Consider the following 20,518-nt stretch of genomic DNA (forward strand, 5'->3'; position numbering starts at 1 on the left):
CATAAAAACATTCTTGCCATCATTAGTTTTCAGGGAAATACAAATCAAAACCACTTCATACCCACGAGGGTGGTTATAATCAAAAGGACAGACCATAGCAAATGTTGGTGAGGGTATGGAGAATTTGGAACACTCATACATTGCTAGTGAAAATGTAAAATGGTGTGACCAATTTAGGAAAAAAGTTTGGCTGTTCCTCAAAATGTCAAGTAGAATTACTACGTGACACACCAGTTTCACTCCTATGTATATGCCCAAAAGACTGAAAAACTTCAGACAAAAACCTGTACACAGATGTTCCTAGCAGCATTATTCATAATAGCCAAAAAGTGGAAATTCATTAACCAATGAATAGACAAACAAAAGGTGATAAATCCACAGAGTGGAGAACGTTGATTCTCACAAACTAGCTCTATGACTCACTGGTCACCCTCCCACTACCACCACCACCGTTGCTTTTTGTGTGTAGAATTTTCTCAGTAGTTTTCTTGATATTGTTTCTTGTAAACTTTAAAATAACTTTTACAGCTTAAGAAGAAAAAAAATGCACTCCTGTACATGTATAGGTTACCCTAATAGTCTGGGGAGAATAAACCTCTTTATTGGGTTTTATTATCCTTCTCAAATTACCATCTTACTTCCTTTCTCCCAGTCACTGACAAAATAAAAAAGTGAGATCTCAACCTGCTGTTTCCATTTCTTTCCCCTCCATTCATTCTTAACTCCCTATAATCTGGATTACCATTGTTTAGAATCTTTGGAGGTCCAAGAGGGCCTAATTACCCAGTGCTTTGATATCCTTGATGTCTTTATTTTTACAGCATTTGACAACATCATTTACTTCTTTTTAATAGTCTCTTTATTTTTAAAAATGCATGTTCACATCTTATCCAGTGCTTTTCTTAATGGTTTGACACTGGATGCTCTTCCTATGCCTACCTCTGGTTGTTTTCCAGACTCTGTTTGAGATAAAACTGCCCTCCTTAATGCCAACCATAAGTTATTTGTATATCAAAATATACTGGTATCTTTAATATTTATTATGCGGTTTGAAAATTTTAAAAACTACAGTGACAGAATATTTTCAGTATTTTCTCCTTTTAGCCTATAATCATTGATAACAGAGTTACTATTTTAAAGAGTTTAATACCTTTATTTGAAGTATAATCAATCTATAATAATCATTTAGATATACAACATAATAATTCGATATTTGTATATATTGTGAAATGATCACCACAGTAACTCTAGTTAACATCTGTCACCCTAGGTAGTTACAAAATTTTTTCTTATGACAGACTTTTAAGGTCTACCTTTAACTTTCAAATATACAATACGGTGTTACTAAGTATAGTCGACATGCTAAACATTACATCCCCACAACCAGCTCCTGTCTGGATTCTCATCACCCCATTCCCAAACAGTCTCCTAAGCCATCTTCCTATTTTAGTTTCTCTCTCTTCTGTGATTCACCCAACTCATCCCTCCAGCTTATCTCTTTTAAAGGAACATTTCTGCTTTTAAAATCTAAACTTATATAAATAATAAAGCTCTGTTTCCTTAACCTAGCTATCAAGGCCTTCGTTTTTACCAACACCATCCATTAGACTTTTACAACTCCACCTCCCCCTTTCTCCTGATGAACCTTCTTACTCTCCCCTTTCAACATGCTGGATATATACTCAGCACCTTTGCTTATGATTCCCACCTGAAATGTGTCTAACATTCATCCATCCATCTTGATTCTCTTAAAATATTCCCTAATTCAGAATTAGTAGTTACTACTACTTTTTCTAAGTTCATGACACAGCAGTTGTTTCATTCATTTGTCAATCACTCCTACATTATGATTATTTCTTGTATACTGGCCTATTTTGATATTTCATTTGTAGATTTGTTTAACTTTTTTATATGTATTGCTTAACTCCTGGAAGAATATTTCATAGACATTAAATAGAACTGTTTTAGTATTTCCACCTTAGGTTATATATATGTATTTTTAGTGTTTTCATATGTTTGTTTTATGTTTGATATACTCTCATAGCCTATAGAAAGGCAAATTATAAAGGAAGTCACTCGAATAAATATATGAAGTTTTAAAGGCAGAAACAAGGTAATAAGAAAGTTTGTGTAGCTTTTAAAGATAGATTGCAAAGTGTGATATTTAACTAAACACAATTATTACATTTTGCTACTAATCTCACTTACTCTCTTTTAGGATTCAAACAGGATAGCCTCAAGATTTTTATTTTTTAAAAGAAAAGTATCTAAACATTGTTAAGCTATAAGACTTTTTTATTACATCCTCCAAAACTGAGGAATTTTTTTCAAGTTTCATCAAAGAGAAATTTTTTAAGGACTTAGCTATAAATCCTGGGAAATAGAAGTTTCTGATGGAATTCTTACCACTGAAATTAATTTAAGTACAACAAAGTTACTGGTACCCACTATTGAAAGATCCCTTAAAATCCAGTTGTCAACGGGTTGTCATTTTTACAACAGAAGGAATAAGGTGTTGTTTCTTGTTCATATTTATTTTTGGCAAGTGATTCTGTGCTTGCCTTAATTGGTTGAAGGCCAAACATAGTCCATAAGTTTCAGATCTTGATACAAATAATCAGACACATATACTTACATAAGCCCTGAAAGGAGACATACATTGACGCATAAGTATTAACAATTATATCTTTCAGTATTTACATTTTTGCTACCTACATACAGTAAAATTATTTGATACTTTATCTGAGTGAACCAAATCATGTATATACTGGACATTTTATTATTGCTTAATTAACTAGATCTTAATTTTATCATTTTCCAATAACTTTTATAACCAAGGGCTTTTTTTTTTTACTTTTTTCTTTAACAAAGAATATTTTTAAGTTCATTCCTAGTATACATTTTACTGAATTTTGAGGTGATTATAAATTCTAGATAAGTCTAGCTTATAGCAGTCTTTTAATTTAGAGATTTATTTAATGTAGTAGTAAATGATTTAATCAGTTTGAATAATTTTAATAAAAGTACAGATCACAAGTATTAGAAACTAATAATATATAATTGTTTTTCAAAAACAAGTTATATCACACATAGTTTTTTAATGTATTAATGATTGAAGAATAGGTAATCTGATGTAATAAAGATAAAAATGAGGCATGTTTTCTTATTCCTTAATGTATCTGAACCTGGCTGGATAAATGCCAGATAATTTTTCAAATATTGTTATAAAATGTATAATATACAATTAATTAATATTTCAGAAGGGCCCAGAAATTAAACTGGCTTCCTATGAGGGAAATTTACTGAAATGCTTTTCCTACAGCGTCAGTGGCCAAAAGACAGCGCTGGAATGTGAGAAACTAATTTTGGTTTGTTTTAACGCCTCAGAATGTTACAAATTAATCAAGTGCTACTTAAAGTCTAGAACTCATTAACTTTATAAGTTTTACTGTTCCCATGACAGAGATTAAGTTACACATAAAGCTTCTTTAGTCTCTCACATTGATCAGGTTGCCATCCCCACTTATCTGCTAGTTGATTCGGTGTAGGCAGCGATGTGTGCAATGACATAAAAGTACTAGTTTAGTCTTAGGAACACTTGTACAAGCCAAACATGATCCCATTCTGGCTGTTTCTTACCTCTGCAATTTGCTTAAGTACAGCAAAATATATATATATCTGTAAACACACACCCACACAAACAATATCCACTTACACGGTCACTAAAGAAAAAGCCGAAGTAGATTGGAATAAGCTTCTTATTTTAACAAATCTAAAACATAAGCTGTACAGCCAGTGTACTTAAGAGCCACAAGGATACATAAGACTTACATATTGAATTAAACTGCCAGAACCCTAACTAAACCCAGGTGCCGGCCAATCACTGAAAGACATTTCTCAGCAGTATAGATATGCCTTGTTCTTAGGAGAACAAGCAAAGTAGTTAGGGATAAGATGGTGTGAACAAACCATTATGTAAGAGTATATATTCTCAGTAAACTTAAATGAGTGCAAATATATAAGCAAAATATGGTAGCTTTAGATACTTTTTAAAAAATTTTTTACTTTATGTGGAGTAGGTGAGTTTATGGCATTTGTAGAACAGATTGAGATTTGTGGTGACAAGGCAAACAAAATAAAAACTATTGAGTGAACAGCAGGGCCCATTTGATGTGATTATGAAAGATGTTTCTTTATTCTGTTTTTTTCTTTTGCAATCTAAAAACAGTAGCAGGGGGTTGCAAGCAGAGTTCATCATAGGTTGTCAATCACTGTCATTTAACATTTGCAGGGGAAGATGTCTTTATACAAGGACAGCTGGGCAAATCAGAGACATAGATTTGCAGTTAGGAGCCTGTCCAGCCTCTGCTAAATAAACAAGGACAGGGCAGACAGACCAGCCTCTCACATAAAAATATAATGGACTCCACTGACCTTGCTGCCCTCCATTCAGCTTCAATCCCAGTTGCATAAAAGCTTCACTGCCCACTTTCAATTTCCTTTAATTACCTACATGATGTAGATAAGAAAATGAACCTCACTCGTAGTCAGTGATCACACACAGGAAATTAACTAGACAAGTTGTTTAAAATTAGAGGAGTAATTTGGAGGTAAATAGAGTGTCCTACTGAGGAAAAAGAGGCTAGAAAAGGGTTTTTGTGTGCTTGTTTGTTTTTAAGCAGGGATTTTGATTATTTTACTAGCTCTCTCTGCTGATCCTGGGATTGCTGCTTTTCTAATCAATCTAAACTAAGTACGAAATCTCCTTTCTAAGTATTCTGAAACATCTAAAATAAAATACTTGAAGGAGCTAAGAGCCAAGTAAAGTGGTGAGACAAACATGCCACCACATTCTAAAGAGCTTAGAAAAATTGTGAACTGGAATTACAGGAATAAATGATCATGGTTTTTACAGGAGGGTCTGGCAGAGAAAATGAGGATTAAGTAGCAGTTGTCTTCAGTCAGTCTTCATTTCAGATTGCTTGTCCAGTCCATAATCAAAACACACATGCACACAGAATTATATACCAAGAATATTCTTTATTTATTCTAACAAGTTTGAAATCCATATTTACAATTTTATTCTTGGAATTCATAGCACTAAAGTTTTTTTTTTTAATTAACATTTAATGTATTATTTGCCCCAGGGATACAGGTCTGTGAATTCACAACACTCACCATAGCACACACTCCCCTATGTCCATCACCCAGCCACCATATGCCTACTTGAATTTTAAGTCGAAAATACTGTAGGGTTTCAGAGTAATGTAACGGTAGTACTTCTTTGGAAAAGTTGCACCAGGTGTGTAATTTATGTCATTCATTCCTTTTCCCTGTCTTTCCACAATATTTTGAGTTAGCTCACCAGGTACACTGAAAAGAGCATATTTCCTTATCACACACTGATGTGATTTTGTGAACATTTAATTAATATGGATTTAAAAGAAACCTAATTGGAGACTGGAGATTAAAGCCTGCAATATCAAATTTATGGTTCAAGAGGATACAATTCCTGAATATTTTATCTTTAATTTGACTGTCTCTTGTATTATGAGAACATTGTCTTTCAAAGAACCAGTGTTTTCTGTAACACAATTACATAAAAATTGTATGATTATTTGGATGAAATGAAGGTGCCACTACTAGTACAGCATCAGTAAAAAAAAAAAAAAAAAAAAAAATTTGTTTCCTTGAATCATATTTAAGAATCATGATATCTTTAAAAGCGAGTTAATTAAATGTTATTTTAGTGAAGTATATTTACATAATTGTGAACAAAGATTTACAACTGAGAACTGTAGAACAAAACTCAAATAATTGGATCTTTAACTTCAGCTAACATCCTATGTGGTATCAGATGTAGGGATCATTATTATCATAATTCCTAACATTTATACCAAGACGTATAGTGTTTGAGTGTTTCATGAACACTGTCACACGGAATCTTCCCACCAAATCCCAATTTAAGGTAAGGGATTTGGGTTTAGGTAGGTTTAGTTACTTTCAGAGGGTCACATAGCTTGTAAATGGCAGAGCTGAAAATCCACCTGTTCTATCAGTTCCCAGATGCAGTGTTTTCTCTACCACCTCACACCATCCCATCCCACCCTCACGACCTACAACATTTCTAAGGGGATTAATTACTTACTACATTTTTCAGGTTCCCCTTTAATTCAAACACTGGAAGCAGGAAAGGAGAGGATCCTCAAAGGAAGTAATTACTTTTGATGAGACGTCAATTAATTATGGATAATTTTTAACTACAGAAACTATTATTGGTTTGATGCTTTATGAAATATTTATAAGTCAAATATCACCTCCTTTGAAGATCTCAAAAATATTGCATGTGTCAAATTTTTTTTTTACTTTATTTTTTCAGTTTTCCGAGATCATTGTTCATGCATCACACCCAGTGCTCCTTGCAATACGTGCCCTCCTTAATACCCACCACCAGGCTTACCCACCCTCCCAGCCCCCTCCTCTCCAAAACCCTCAGTTTGTTTCTCAGAGTCACAGTCTCTCATGGTTTGTCTCCCCCTCCAATTTCCCCAACTCACTTTTCCTCTCCATCTCCCCATGTCCTCCGTGTTATTCCTTATGCTCCACAGATAAGTGAAACCATATAATTGACTCTCTCTGCTTGACTTATTTCACTTAGCATAATCTCCAGTCCCGTCCGTGTTGATACAAAAGTTGGTTATTCATCCTTTCTGAAGGAGGCATAATGTTCCATTGTATATATGGACTATATCTTCTTTATCCATTTGTCTGTTGAAGGGCATCTTGGCTCTTTCCACAGTTTGGCAACTGTGGCCATTGCTGCTATAAACATTGGGGTACAGATGACCCTTGTTTTCACCACATCAGTATCCCTGGGGTAAATACCCAGTAGTGCAGGGTATTAGGGTAACTCTATTTTTAATTTCTTAAGGAATCTCTCTACACTGTTTTCCAAAGTGGCTGCACCAACTTACATTCCCACCAACAGTTTAAGAGGGTTCCCCTTTCTCCACATCCTTTCCAACACTTGTTGTTTACTGTCTTGTTAATTTTGGCCATTCTAACTGGTGGTATCTCAATGTGGTTTTGATTTGAATCTCCCTGATGGCTAATGATGATGAACATTTTTTCATGTGTCTGTTAGTCATTTTTATGTCTTCTTTGGAGAAGTGTCTGTTCATGTCTTCTGCCCATTTTTTGACATGATTATCTGATTTTCAGTTGTTGAGTTTGAGGAGTTCTTTATAGATCTTGGATATCAGCCCAGTCTGTAGTGTTACTTGTGAATATCTTCTCCCATTCTATGGCTTGTCTCTGTTTTGTTGACTGTTTCCTTTGCTGCACAGAAGCTTTTGATCTTGATGAAGTCCCAAAAGTTCAGGGACTTCATCAAGATCAAAAGCATGTGTCAAATTTAATAATGAAAAATACACTGCTTATCAAAAACATATATTAAATAATAAATTCTGTGTAAGCATTCTAGCTTGTGTTTTCCTCTAATAAGTGTCAGTGTCCCTTTTTGCAATCCACATTTGAACCTTATCAGTCATACTTCTTTATCTAAAAAACGGATTTTTTTTTTGCTTTCTTTCAGTCCAGTCTTAAACTCCTCAAAGATACCTTACCTGCCCCACTGTCATTGGAACCTCCTCTTCCTTATACTTGTCCAGTTGTCATTTTACATTATCTGTGGTCAATTTTGATTAAGATGAGGCTCCCTCACTATACTATAAAGCTTTGTGAAAGTAGGTGGTCATACCCCTGGTTTTATTTACCATTGTATACCCAATTATAGTGTACGCTGAATAAAAATTGAGTAAACAAATGACTCAGCATATTAAGACCTTGTCCATTGTGGTAATATATTATTTACTTTAGTAAAAATGAAAGTGTATAATTTTTTCAAAGAAATTAAAGAATCCTGAGTTTAGAAAGATTGCTTCATGCATTGAGAAAATGCAGCACCTGGGTGGCTCAGTTGGTTAAGCATCTGCCTTCAGCTGAGGTCATGATCTCAGGGTCCTGGGATCAAGTCCCGCATCTGGCTCCTTGCTCATTGGGGAGTCTGCCTCTCCTTCTTCCTCTGCTGTTTCCCTCACTTGTCTCTCTGGCCCTCTCTCTCTGCATCAAATAAATAAATAAAATCTTTTAAACAAAATAGAAAAGGTATCCCCATATTTTTTCCATAAGGTCACTGTCTTTGGGTAGTCTACAGTAAAGATCCAATGGTCCCCTTATTAGACTTAGAAAGATCTCTCTTCTGCACAACATTTTTTCCAGCCTAAAATGTACTCAGCTGTTAGCAGACTCTTGTGATACTGATACTGCTGGCAGTGAGCAAATTCACAATCCTACTGAAGCAGAGGATTAAAGCAATAAATCGGGTAATTCAAGCAGGATTGGCAGGGTTTGGAGAACAGTGGAATCACGTCTTACATGGAGTTTAGATTCTAAAGAAAACAAATATAACAACAAAAAAAAAAACCACTGATGATCAAATTTACCTGAAAATGACCCCAAAAGTACAATAAGCATGACTGCAAGTAGTCAGTCCTATTTAGATATACTCCTTCTCTGTGAGTTCAACGCCACTACTTTCTCCTTTAGCTTTGGGTCAGATCATTGTTTCTTTAGTTTAGCACCAAAGGAAGGAGTTGGTTTCATTAGAAGTCGTGCTTTATGAAGGTGTGTATCGTGTGCTTCTTCAGATGCTGGAACCATGGAATACAGAAAGATGTTCACACTTATGGAGGTATTTGAGGCTGGGAAATGCCCAGTTATATTGTTATTAATGGGTCAGTCTCCCTCTGTCTCTCTCGCTGTTTCTCCCTCCCTCCCTACCTCTGTGTGTGTTCTGGGGATTGGTGGGTAAAGCATATAATCAAATTTGAATAAGATTGTATTGAGGGGAGTAGATTACTTAGATAATACTACAGTTAGTGCTTTTAGGCCAAATTCTTACTTTCCATATAATTTTTCTTTAATTAAACTTTTCATATAATTTGTAAGCCTAATCCTGTTTCTTACCTATCCAAAGCCTAGAGAGCGAATTCAGTTTGCAGTAATAAAATAACTATTTGATTTTCTTCTGCTAGAAGATCAGAAGTTGTATTTAATGAACAGTAGAAAGAAATCTAAATATGAATAAAATGTTAGACCATGAAACAGGTTTAAAGCTTATTTCTCTCCCTTCACTTCCACCAACTATCCAGATTATTGCCCTCTCTTTAAGTGTATTTTGCATGCTTGACAGAAAGCTCCAACTCACTGAGTGTTCCCAACTTCTCTGCTATTAATAGCATCATCATTCTCTTCATCCCTGAGGCTTAAACCTCAGACCTCTCCTTATCTGTTTTATAGATCTGCTCATACTATTTTCTCCACATGGAATGCAAGGAATCACTCTCCCTCTGTCCTCTTCTACAAATTGTTCTAAGCCTAGAACAACACTGTCTTTTTTGGGAAACTTTCCAGCACACCCAATTCACTCCAGTGCTCTTCCCTTAATAATTATATTTTATTCTACACTTAAAACAATTATGTATATAAATTTTCCCCCAATATAATTTTAATTTCCTTGAAGGAAAAGGTCACATTTTAGATTTCTGAACCATCTTCGTTCTTACCTGCTGTTCATTTTTTCTTAACCATTTGGCAAGCCTGGAATAGGTGGATAGTCACTGATAGGGATTTGGATGAAGCTCAGATACTAAGTTGAGATGGATCAGCCATTACATGATGATGCTTCAGTCCTAAAATTCACCTGAAATCAAAAATAATAAAACTTTCATGTACATCTGGTCCTTCTTTAGCAGATGACTTCAGAGAGAACAGACAGGAAAGAACTGAAATGACATATGAAAGGAAAACCAACATGACACATAGGGGCAAAAATGATTAATTGCTAATATGTCAGCATACACATCTTTACACAAAGCAGTCAAAAAGGTGAAGATAGCATTTAAAATAGTGTAGAATAGCTATACTATTTTTGACTAATGCAAAACAAAATAAGATGAAACATAATTTAAAAATATTTATCTAGTTCAGTTAAACAGAATATTTCAGCTTTTCATTTAAAATATTTTTTCAGGGACGCCTGGGTGGCTTAGTTAAAGCCTCTGCCTTCGGCTCAGGTCATGATCTCAGGGTCCTGGGATCGAGCCCCACATTGGCCTCTCTGCCTACTTGTGATCTCTGTCTGTCAAATAAATAAATAAAATCTTTTAAAAAGTAAAATAAAATAAAATATTTTTCAGCATACTACATTGAATCAATTGAAGTTATTTTAAGACCTTTTTTTTAGTCTCTTGAACTCATGATTTTCCTTCCTACTCTAGGGTTTTTGTGTATATACTGTTCCTAGAACACTTCGTTTCTCTCTTCATCTAGTTAATATCTGCTGATCTCTGTATCTTATCTGCCTTTTTCTTCAGGATTCCTTTATGACCTTCCTAACTCAGTCAAATTCCTTGGCTAGATCCTATCATGCTTCTATATGTTTCTTCTTCATAGCACTTGTCACCTTATTAAATTTGCATTTATTTACATGATCTGTTGAATAATATATGTCTTTCTCATAAGGCAGATAATCAACAAATATTTGTTTAAATGAATTTATTCCATTTGGTTTTTGAAATAAGAATTTGCCTATTAATAGAGTCTGAATTTTCATCATAAAGATGTAATTATGTTTTTAATAGTCTTGTAGTATACACTCAACATACAGTAAAGGCACAGGTTTCTGAAATTGTAGGTCAAGCAAGGAAAGATGAAAACATATGTAGGTATAGAATACTCTAATTGTTTCATATAATTGAATTCCAAATTATACAGTCCTCAGGGATTCCATCACGCAGTTTTATTTCGTAGGCAAGAATTCTGTACCTATCAAAAGCAAATCAAAAGTTATCGCATTCCCCTCTGTGAGCTTTAACTCTCTCCCCTTCCACCCTGACCCCTACCTAGACAACCACCAATCTGCTTTCTGTCTCTGTAGATTAGTTTGCAAATCCTTAGGGTATGTACTCTGTTTTTGGTCTGATTTCTTTCATCATAATTATTCTGAGAGTCATCCATATTTTGGTAAGTATCAATAGTTTGTTCTTTTTATTGCTGAGTAAAATTCCATTGCATGGATCCATTGTATGGATGTATGGGTAAAATTTATCCCTTCATCTGTTGATGGATGTTTAGGTTTTTTCCTCTTTTTTTTTTTTTTTTTTTTGTTTTGCTATATAAGTAAGGCTGCTATGAACTACTGTGTACGATTTTTGTGTGGACATATGCTCTTTTCTCTCTTAGGTAAATCACTAGGAACATGGTAGTTATATGTTTAAATTAAGAAAATATGAAACTGTTTACCTAAGCAATTTAAACGTTTTAAATTCCTGCCAACTGTGTAGGAGAAGTTTCAATTTTTCTCCATTCTTGCTAGTACTTGATATGTTAGTCATTTAAATTTTGGCCATTCTAATTTTTATTTTCCTGATAACTAATAATATTGCATATAGATACATACATAAATAGATACATAAAGTATCTATTAAAATCTTTCCTGTTTTTCACTGGGATGTTTGCATTCCCACTTTGAATTTTGAGAGTTTATACATTCTGTATATAAGTCCTGTATTATTAGATCTATGCTTTGCAGATGTTTTCCGTCTATGGCCTATGTTTTAATTTTCTTTATGTCTTTTTTTTTTAAGAACAGATATTTTTAATTTGATGCTCAATTTATCATTTTTTTTTTAAAGATCCTGCTTTAAGTTATCCTATCAAAGAAATATTTTCCTAACCCTAGGTAGCAGAATTGTCCTCCTGTTTTTCTTCTGGAAGTTTTATAGGTTTAGATTTTATATTTAGGTCTATCATACATTTTGAGTGAACTTTTTATATACAGTATGAAGTAGGGATTGAACGGTTTCATTTGCTTTATTTTGGGGGGTTTTGTATGTAGATTCCCATTGATTCTACTACCATTTCTTGAAAAGACTACTCTTTCTCCACTGCTTTCCCCTTTTACACTTTGTCAAAAATTTGTTGTCCATATAGGTATGTATTTATTTCTGGAACTATTTCCTAGAACACTTTTTTGATTAGATAAGCTTTACAATTAAAGTCTCGAAATCAGGTCTTGTTTAACTCCCACTTTATTACTTTCCAGAGTTCTTAAAGTTATCCTAGGTCCTTTACATTTCCATATGAATTTCAGAATCAATTATCTTATGATTAGAATCATATTTTCTTCTGTTAGCTATGACTCCTGATATTGACCTGTGTCTCCAGTCTTGGGGGCAGCAGTTTGCCCCATGTCCTCTTTTCTTTTATGGATCCAAAAAGAGTTGTTGAACTTTCAATTTGTTCAGCTTTTTACTTGTTGTTAAGATAGAATGGTGACTTCTAAGTTCCTTACGTGTGGTACTGGAAACTCGATTTCAAATCATTTTATTTTACTCTAACTTATTACAATAAATTTTAAGTTAAGTATTCTTCTCTTCATCCTTTTCTTACCTCACCAATCTTATCCTTCCTCCTCCCTGCCTCAGCCCTGCCATACTCCTTCCATTCATCCTATAGCTCTTAAATGTCATTGTTTCCAAGAAATTTTCCCTTACTCTCTGAAATAAGTACATCCCCAAACTGATTGTCCCTTCAGTACTCTGTACTTACCATATAATAAGATTCATTGTACTTTGTAGAACTTTTGTGTCCCTGAGGAACTCTCAGTTTCTGGTTCATTGCTGTAGTCCCGGTGTTAAACATATTGTATGATGCCCAGCAGGTCCTCTGTTATTTTTGTTGATTGTAAAAATAAGAGTATTCATGCATTTCAGATATATTGTACATTACTAGCTTGTGCTTACATATTTTTTTCCATTTTATTTTACTGTATTTCTTTTCAGTGTTCTGGCATTCATTGTTTATGCACCACACCCAGTGCTCCATGCAATACATGCCCTCCTTAATACCCACCACCGGGCTCCCCCAACCCCCCACCCCCCCTCCTCCAAAATCCTCAGCTTGTGTTTACATATTAATAATCGTATTGAATAAAGCAAAGTTCTAAGAGGGCATGATTAGTTACCTTATGGTTTTTCTAAACTACGTTTTAAATGTCAGTAGTTCAGCTAAGAAGTATGTTAATTATACCTTTGATCCAACATTATTTTATATATGTGTATTTATATGTGTTTGTGTGTTTTCCAGGATGCAGAAGAATACACAGATTTGCCCGTAAGACATAATGAAGATCATATGAATAGTGAACTGGCAAAATGTCTTCCCTTTGAATCAAATCCTCATTCATTTGATAGCCCTCACACCAAAGCACATCTCCTACTACAGGCACACCTCAGCAGAACCATGCTGCCCTGCCCAGACTATGACACGGATACCAAAACAGTCTTGGACCAAGCGCTCAGAGTATGTCAGGTATGAAAGTCTAATAGCTATATTTTCTCCCATCGTTTTTGCTTTTCTCCCCCCTGTATTAGGATAAAATATACTTGCATTTAAAGTATTTTTAGCATTGCATTGTTGAGAAAAATCTGATGAATCAAATCAAGAACTTTCAAAGGAAAAGGCAAATATAAATGCAGTAAGATTACAATTTCAGTTGTCCATTAGGTGAAAATTGAAAATAAAAGTAAATGCCAGCTACTTTTCTAAGTACTGAGCGTATAGCAGTGAACAAGCAAAAGACTGCCTGCTACATCAAAAGAAACAAAATCTCGCTGGATGGAATTAGAGAGTATTATGCTGAGCAAAATAAGTCACTCAGAGAAAGACAGTTATCATACGATCTCTCTGATAGGAGGAATTTGAGAGGCAAGGCGGGGATCGTGGGGGTAGGGAGGGAAAAAATGAAACAAGATGGGATCGGGATGAAGACAAACCATAAGAGTCTTAATCTCGGGAAACAAACTGAGGGTTGCTGGAGGGTGGGAGGGCAGGGATAGGGTGGCCAGGTTATGGACATGGGGGAGGGGTATGTGCTATGGTGAGTGCTGTGAGATATGTAAGACTGACGAATCACAGACCTGTACCCCTGGGGCAAATAATACATTATATGTCAAAGAAAAAAAAAAAAAAGACTGTCTGTTGTTATGGGCTTTCACTTGAGATGGAAAAGACAATTAAAAATATAAGTCGAGTGATAACTGTGTTGGGTTTTTTTTTAAGTAATAAAGTATAATAAAGGAAATAGAGAGAAAGAAAGTATTGTTCTGCACTACTTTAAATGTATTCCAGGACTATCTTGCTTATAAGGTAACATTAAAGAAAGAATTGAAGAGAGTGAGCCATAGGATTATCCGAGGGAGTATACTCCAAAAACTATGGAAAGCTAGTATCAAGTCTCTCATGTAGGAACTTACTTGGGGTAGTCGAAGAAAAATAAAGGAGACCATTGTAAAGAAGATGGACGGGGCACTAGAAATGAAGTCAAAAAGAAGTGGATGTGGAGATTATTTTCTCAGAGAAAATGGGGTCAGGTCAGGTAGGGAGTTTGTAAACCACTAAGGATTTTGGATTTTACTCTGACAGGGAAGCTGCTATTGCAGTGATTCTGTTGGTTGTATCTATGAATATTACCATGTTAACTAAAACTGAAAAAGTCTCAAATATTTATTGTGTTATTTAAAACCAATAATAACGGACCCATTATATGTTAATAGAAAAAACATGATTTTTCAAGAAAAGTAACTATTTTCCAAGATAATAAAGAAAATTCATGAAAAGTATAGAATTATTTTACATTTTTGCAAATATCTTTGATATCTAGCTTAATACAAGTCAGCAAGATTCATATATCTCCTTTTGCAATCAGTCTGTTACCGTATGATGTGTCATGAAAAAAAGTATGAAGTATATGAAAAAAAGCCAGCCTCACAAGGACATATAGTTTGAAAAGGGAAAAGTATTTTTATAGCCTTTTCAGGTAATTGTGGATGTTCTTTTTCCACACTACATGGAAATGACATGCGGTTTTTCTTGAAACCCTATCAATGAAACTTTTCATACCTTGAATGCTTTAGGGCTAGGCATGAAGTGATGGTGGCTGGACCATATTGATATGTGTGAGACTGGTTAGAATTGGCTGGTTTCCTGTATTTATTTATTTATTTATTTATTTATTTTCAGAATTAACAGAATCTGCTAATGAATTGGAAAAGAGTTTTTAGGGAAAGTGAGGAGCCAGAGAAGTTTCCAGGGCTAGTCTCCTGAGCAAATGGAGGGGTGGAGCTGCCATTTACTAAGAGATGACTGGGAGAGGAGCAGTGTTGGGGAAGTACTCCCAAGGGAGTGAGATAATGAGAGATTTAATTTTTCTATATTTTACCTTTATTTGACATTTGGGTAATGAAAAACAATTTTAAAATTTTCCCAAAAACTTAGGGTGTTTTTAAGGTAGAGAAAATAGGTCTGTGTACGTGGAGGTACATTATGGCATCATTTAAAAATTAAAGACTTGTAAAGAACCTAAGTATCTTTCCATTTTATAGAATGCTGTAAAGTTTACAAGTTCATTTGTAAATTCTGCATGTATGTAAAACATCTATATCTATATGTACAAATATATCTAGAGAGAAGATGCTGAATAGTATCCACCAAAAGGTAAACAGTAACCATCTCTCTAGCAGGATTGTGGGTGGTTTTTAATTTCTTCTTTATGCTTTTCTAAAATGTTTAAATGTTTTAAAATTAGCTTCTAACATTTTTATTACCATAAAAAATTAAATTATACCATTTAAGATAGGAATATTTCATAAACTAGAGTAAGTACAAACTTTCAGAAATTAGGGAGGTAAAGCTATACTAAACACAGATATTTTGGCATCCTTTTGTAACCAGCACATGGTTTTCCTCTCTAGGAAGACATGGACACACATACCCCACAACTTCTTTGTCCATTCAATTATGAGTGGACGTTTGGGTGTCTTCCATGTCTTGCTATTATAGATAATATTTGTTATATAATATGTGTTATAAACATAGGGGTACATGTATCCTTTGAATTAGTGTTTTTGTATTCTTTGGGTAACTACTCAGTATTGTGATTTCTGGATTATAGTGTAGTTCTATTTTTAACATTTTGAGAATCTCCATACTGTTTTCCACAGTGGCTCCATCGGTTTGCATTCCCACATCAATGGTGCAAGAGGGTTACTTTTTCTCCACAACTTCACCAACATCTGTTGTTCCTTGTGTTGTTGATTTTAGACATTCTAAAGGTGTAAGGTGATATTGCATTGTAGTTTTTATTTGAATTTTCATGATGATAAGTGATGATGAGCATCTTTTTATGTGTTTCTTGGTCATTTCTGTTTTATTTGAAAAAATGTCTCTTTATGTGTTCTGCCCATTTTAATTGGATTATTTGTTTTGGGGGTATTGGTTTATATAAGTTCTTTATATATTTTGGATACTAATCCTTTATCACATATGTCACTTGTAAATATCTTCTCTCATTCTGTAGATTACCTTTTAGATTCATTATTTCCTTCACCATACAGAAGCTTTTTACTTTTATACAGTCCCAGTAGTTTATTTTTGCTTTTGCTTTTCTTTGCCTTGGGGAACCTATCTAGAAAAAAGTTACTATCAGTGTCAGAGAAGTTATTGGCTGTGCAGGAATTTTATGGCTTCAGGCTTTACATTTAGGTCTTTAATCCATTTTGAATTTATTTGTGTGTATGGTGTAAGAAAGTGTTCAAGTTTCATTCCTTTGCATATTGCTCTCAATGTTTCCCAGCACCATTTGTTGAAGTTACTGTCTTTTGCCCATTGGAAAATATTTCCTGCTTTGTGGAAGAAACCACCATTGCATTCAGTAGTCATTTCTCCTTAGTCTCTTGACTTTCATGATCTTAGCCCTTTTCAAGAGTACTGACCAGTTATTTTATAGAACTGTCTCTCAATTTGGGTTTGCCTCATGTTTCTTCACAATTAGATTGAATATGTATATATAGTCACCGTAGTTACATTACTCCACTGTAGTTACTTCTTTGCCTTTTCATTTACAATTAATACATATTTTGTGGGGAGATGCTTTGAGATTTGAGATTATGCAAATATCCTATTTCTTATCATACTTTCCCACATTATTTTCTGCTCCATTGGTGAATTTTGTCTGGAGCAGTTATTGCTATTCTGATTTTCTCTTTCCACTTTTCCTGGAATTCTGGAAGGAAAAACTTGTTCTTCCCTATTTATTTATTTATTTTATTCACGTATTTATTCATATAAGTATAGACTCATGCGTGTTTGTTTGATTCTATTGGGTAAAATCCTTTGCCATCATTTATTTTGCTGCACAGATTGTTTCAGCATCAACCGCTGGGGCCTCTCACACTGGCTTTATACCCCTTCGACATGCCCACATTATTATTTTAACATCACCTTGCAATCTTCTGTCTTGTACCTTTCCCTGTCCTAGTCCTGGAATCAGCAGTGTTTCCAAAGAGCTCTGGTTCTTTTTATTAGAGAATAGTTTAGAGAACTCATCTGCAGGCTTGTTGACTCCATCACTCCCTGGGTATCTTTGCCTCTTAGGCCTACTCACTGGACAAAGCTAGGAAATGTAAGTGCGCGTAGACAGACATCTATATCCATTTGCATATCTACTTATCTCAGTGCATATGTATATCTGTGTGTGAAAACATTTGTATTTACAAAACCGTGAGTTCATTTCTAATACCTCCGATTCCACTCCAATACCAAAAAGTTCATTTCACTCTTTTTTAATTTATAACTCCTTTCTCTACCTGTGAAAAATCTGGCTCTCATTAATCAAAACATACTTACCATTTCCTCAATCATAGCATATTCCTGATGTCATTTTAGAGTCACTAACCCTTTTGCCTACAAAATCAAATTTACTAGCTAAAGTACAATAGTTGTGTTTTGTTCTTTTTTGTCCATGGAAGCTCAAAAAGCTCTTTTTCTTTGTACATTTATACATATACATACTTGCTCTCTCACTTTTTTCTTTTGCAGAGTTTTATCGTTATTTCATAAACATCTTAACCTATTAATTTATAACATTAAATATTTTTTAACACTAAATGTTTTTTTAACATAATTTCTATGGCTGCATAGTTTATTTAATGACTCCGCTATAGTCAGACATTGTGGTGGAATTTTCTGTATTGTAAATTTTTAGTTATGATCATCTTAAATGTTGAGTTGACTTTTTACCAGAAGCCACCTGGTAAAAAGTTTTGTTGTAAAGAGATGGCAACCAGCTTTGTATCCTAAATCCTCTCATTCCTGCAATTTTTAAGACTGTGATAAAAATAAACAAGCCAGGAAGAGAAAAGAATATTAGGGTTACCAATGGAAATTTGGGGGAGAAAATCAAGAGTTGATAAAATTTTCTGCGGCTGATTGAGTTTTATAATTGTACCCTATTTCTCTCATTTGATAACATGGATATTGTTGGCCTTAAAAAAGTATTGGTTCAAGCAGTTTGCCAAGCTGCAGCCCTGCTGGCTGATTGAAAATTATACTACTTATTCTTCTCCTATCCCCCTACCCCCCCATGTTGCTTCTCCATGTCCTCATATCAGGGAGATCATATGATAGTTGTCTTTCTCCGATTGACTTATTTCACTAAGCATGATACGCTCTAGTTCCATCCACGTCGTCGCAAATGGCAAGATTTCATTTCTTTTGATGGCTGCATAGTATTCCATTGTGTATATATACCACATCTTCTTTATCCATTCATCTGTTGATGGACATCTAGGTTCTTTCCATAGTCTGAAACAAGATGGGATTGGGAGGGAGACAAACCATAAATGACTCTTAATCTCACAAAACAAACTGGGGGTTGCTGGGGGGAGGTGGGATTGGGAGAGGGGGAGCGGGCTATGGACATTGGGGAGGGGAGGCGAACCATAAGAGACTATGGACTCTGAAAAACAACCTGAGGGTTTTGAAGGGTCAGGGGTGGGAGGTTGGGGGAACAGGTGGTGGGTAATGGGGAGGGCACGTTTTGCATGGAGCACTGGGTGTTGTGCAAAAAGAATGAATACTGTTACGCTGAAAAAATAAATAAAATGGAAAAAAATAAAAATAAAAAAAAATAATCCACTGGGAAAAAAAAAAAAAAAAAAAAAGAAAATTATACTACTGCCCTCATGGGACATGAGCCTGACCTTGTGTCTATGTGTGGGACTCAGTACCACCATCTCTTGTCATAAATCCAGCTCTGCTCTTGTTTTAGAATAAGGTGCTAGGCAAGTCGCTTAAAGTAAAAGTGTCTGAGTTAAAATAACACCTTACAAGAACAGGGCATTAGTTACTGTTTATAAATTAAACAACGACTTGAGGACTCAAGGAAATAGGTCTGTTCCTTGCTTTATCATAGTCATTTACTCTAAAGCTTTTTTATGCCCCTTATTTTATAGAAACATACCATTTATATGAGCCATCATTTAGAAACACTGTAGTCTTGACTACCCATGTCCTAGGGAATCTTTCACAGAAGAAAGGCATAGTTGTGTAACCCTTTTCCCTGCTTGAAGTCAGAATACACTCTCCTTTCTTTTGTACCCATTTGAAATTACATATCAAGATCATTTGAGTCATTTTTTTTAGTTTGAGATATTTTGTAATGGTTCCTTTTAATATGTCGCTGTTACTAGTATTTCCATTTCCATCCTACTGAACAAAAATACAAGTAAAAATTACTGTGCATATCTCAGTTTTTAAAATCTGCTTTAAAAATTCTAATTTGTGGGGTGCCTGGGTGGCTCGGTGGGTTAAGGCCTCTGCCTTCGGCTTAGGTCATGATCCCAGGGTCCTGGGATGGAGCCCAGCATCAGGCTCTCTGCTCCTCAGGGAGCCTGCTTCCTCCTCTCTCTCTGCCTGCCTCTCTGCCTAGCTGTGATTTCTCTCTGTCAAATAAATAAAATATTTTTTTAAAAAAATTCTAATTTGTAAATTGAGTAATTACAGAATTGATTATTCTTGCCATTCACCTTTGAAACCCTCTTCTTGATTGTGTTAACTGTAATATATATTTGTAAAATGTTGTAAGTGAAATGACATACTTTCTGTGCTGGATGTGCCAAAGGAAAACTTATTTTTTTTTTAGCTTTTATGAGAATATTACAAATAAGAAGTATCAAAAATTAAACTGACTTGCCTAAATTTTCCAAATTTGACAGCAAAGCCAGAACTGCTATTGTCTGGTATTTTGATTATAGCTCTCTGCTGCTTTTTTAACAAGAGACAAAGAAATTGATGTTCAGAGAAGTTAAATAACTTTGTTAAGGGTGATTTGCCAAGGCAGTCCATACTGAAACCATTGGAATTACCAGGATTTTAAATCCTACTCTATTATCTCTGATCTTTTCTGAGAAGGGCTGTAAGTCTTTACATTAAAATCATCTTCATTTTTACTTAAAACTAAAACTTTAAAATCATCTTCATTTAAATGAAAATTATCTAAATACAGTAGTGAGCCAGACAGCATAAGGATATAGTCACTCCCACTACCTTCTGTTTG

At 34.7% G+C, this 20,518-nt stretch overlaps 1 protein-coding gene across 2 annotated transcripts in view; it reads left to right on the top strand.

Annotated features, from left to right (window-relative positions):
* ASCC3 (activating signal cointegrator 1 complex subunit 3) overlaps nt 1–20,518 on the top strand; it is a 361,766-nt gene that overhangs the window by 320,831 nt on the left and 20,417 nt on the right. For both annotated transcript variants that reach the window (XM_046005036.1, XM_046005037.1), the window contains exon 37: nt 13,210–13,434. In XM_046005036.1, coding sequence (XP_045860992.1) covers nt 13,210–13,434 — 225 coding nt within the window. The remainder of the gene's footprint in view (nt 1–13,209; nt 13,435–20,518) is intronic.

Source organism: Meles meles, chromosome 5, assembly GCF_922984935.1.
Source record: "Meles meles chromosome 5, mMelMel3.1 paternal haplotype, whole genome shotgun sequence".
NCBI lineage: Eukaryota > Metazoa > Chordata > Mammalia > Carnivora > Mustelidae > Meles > Meles meles.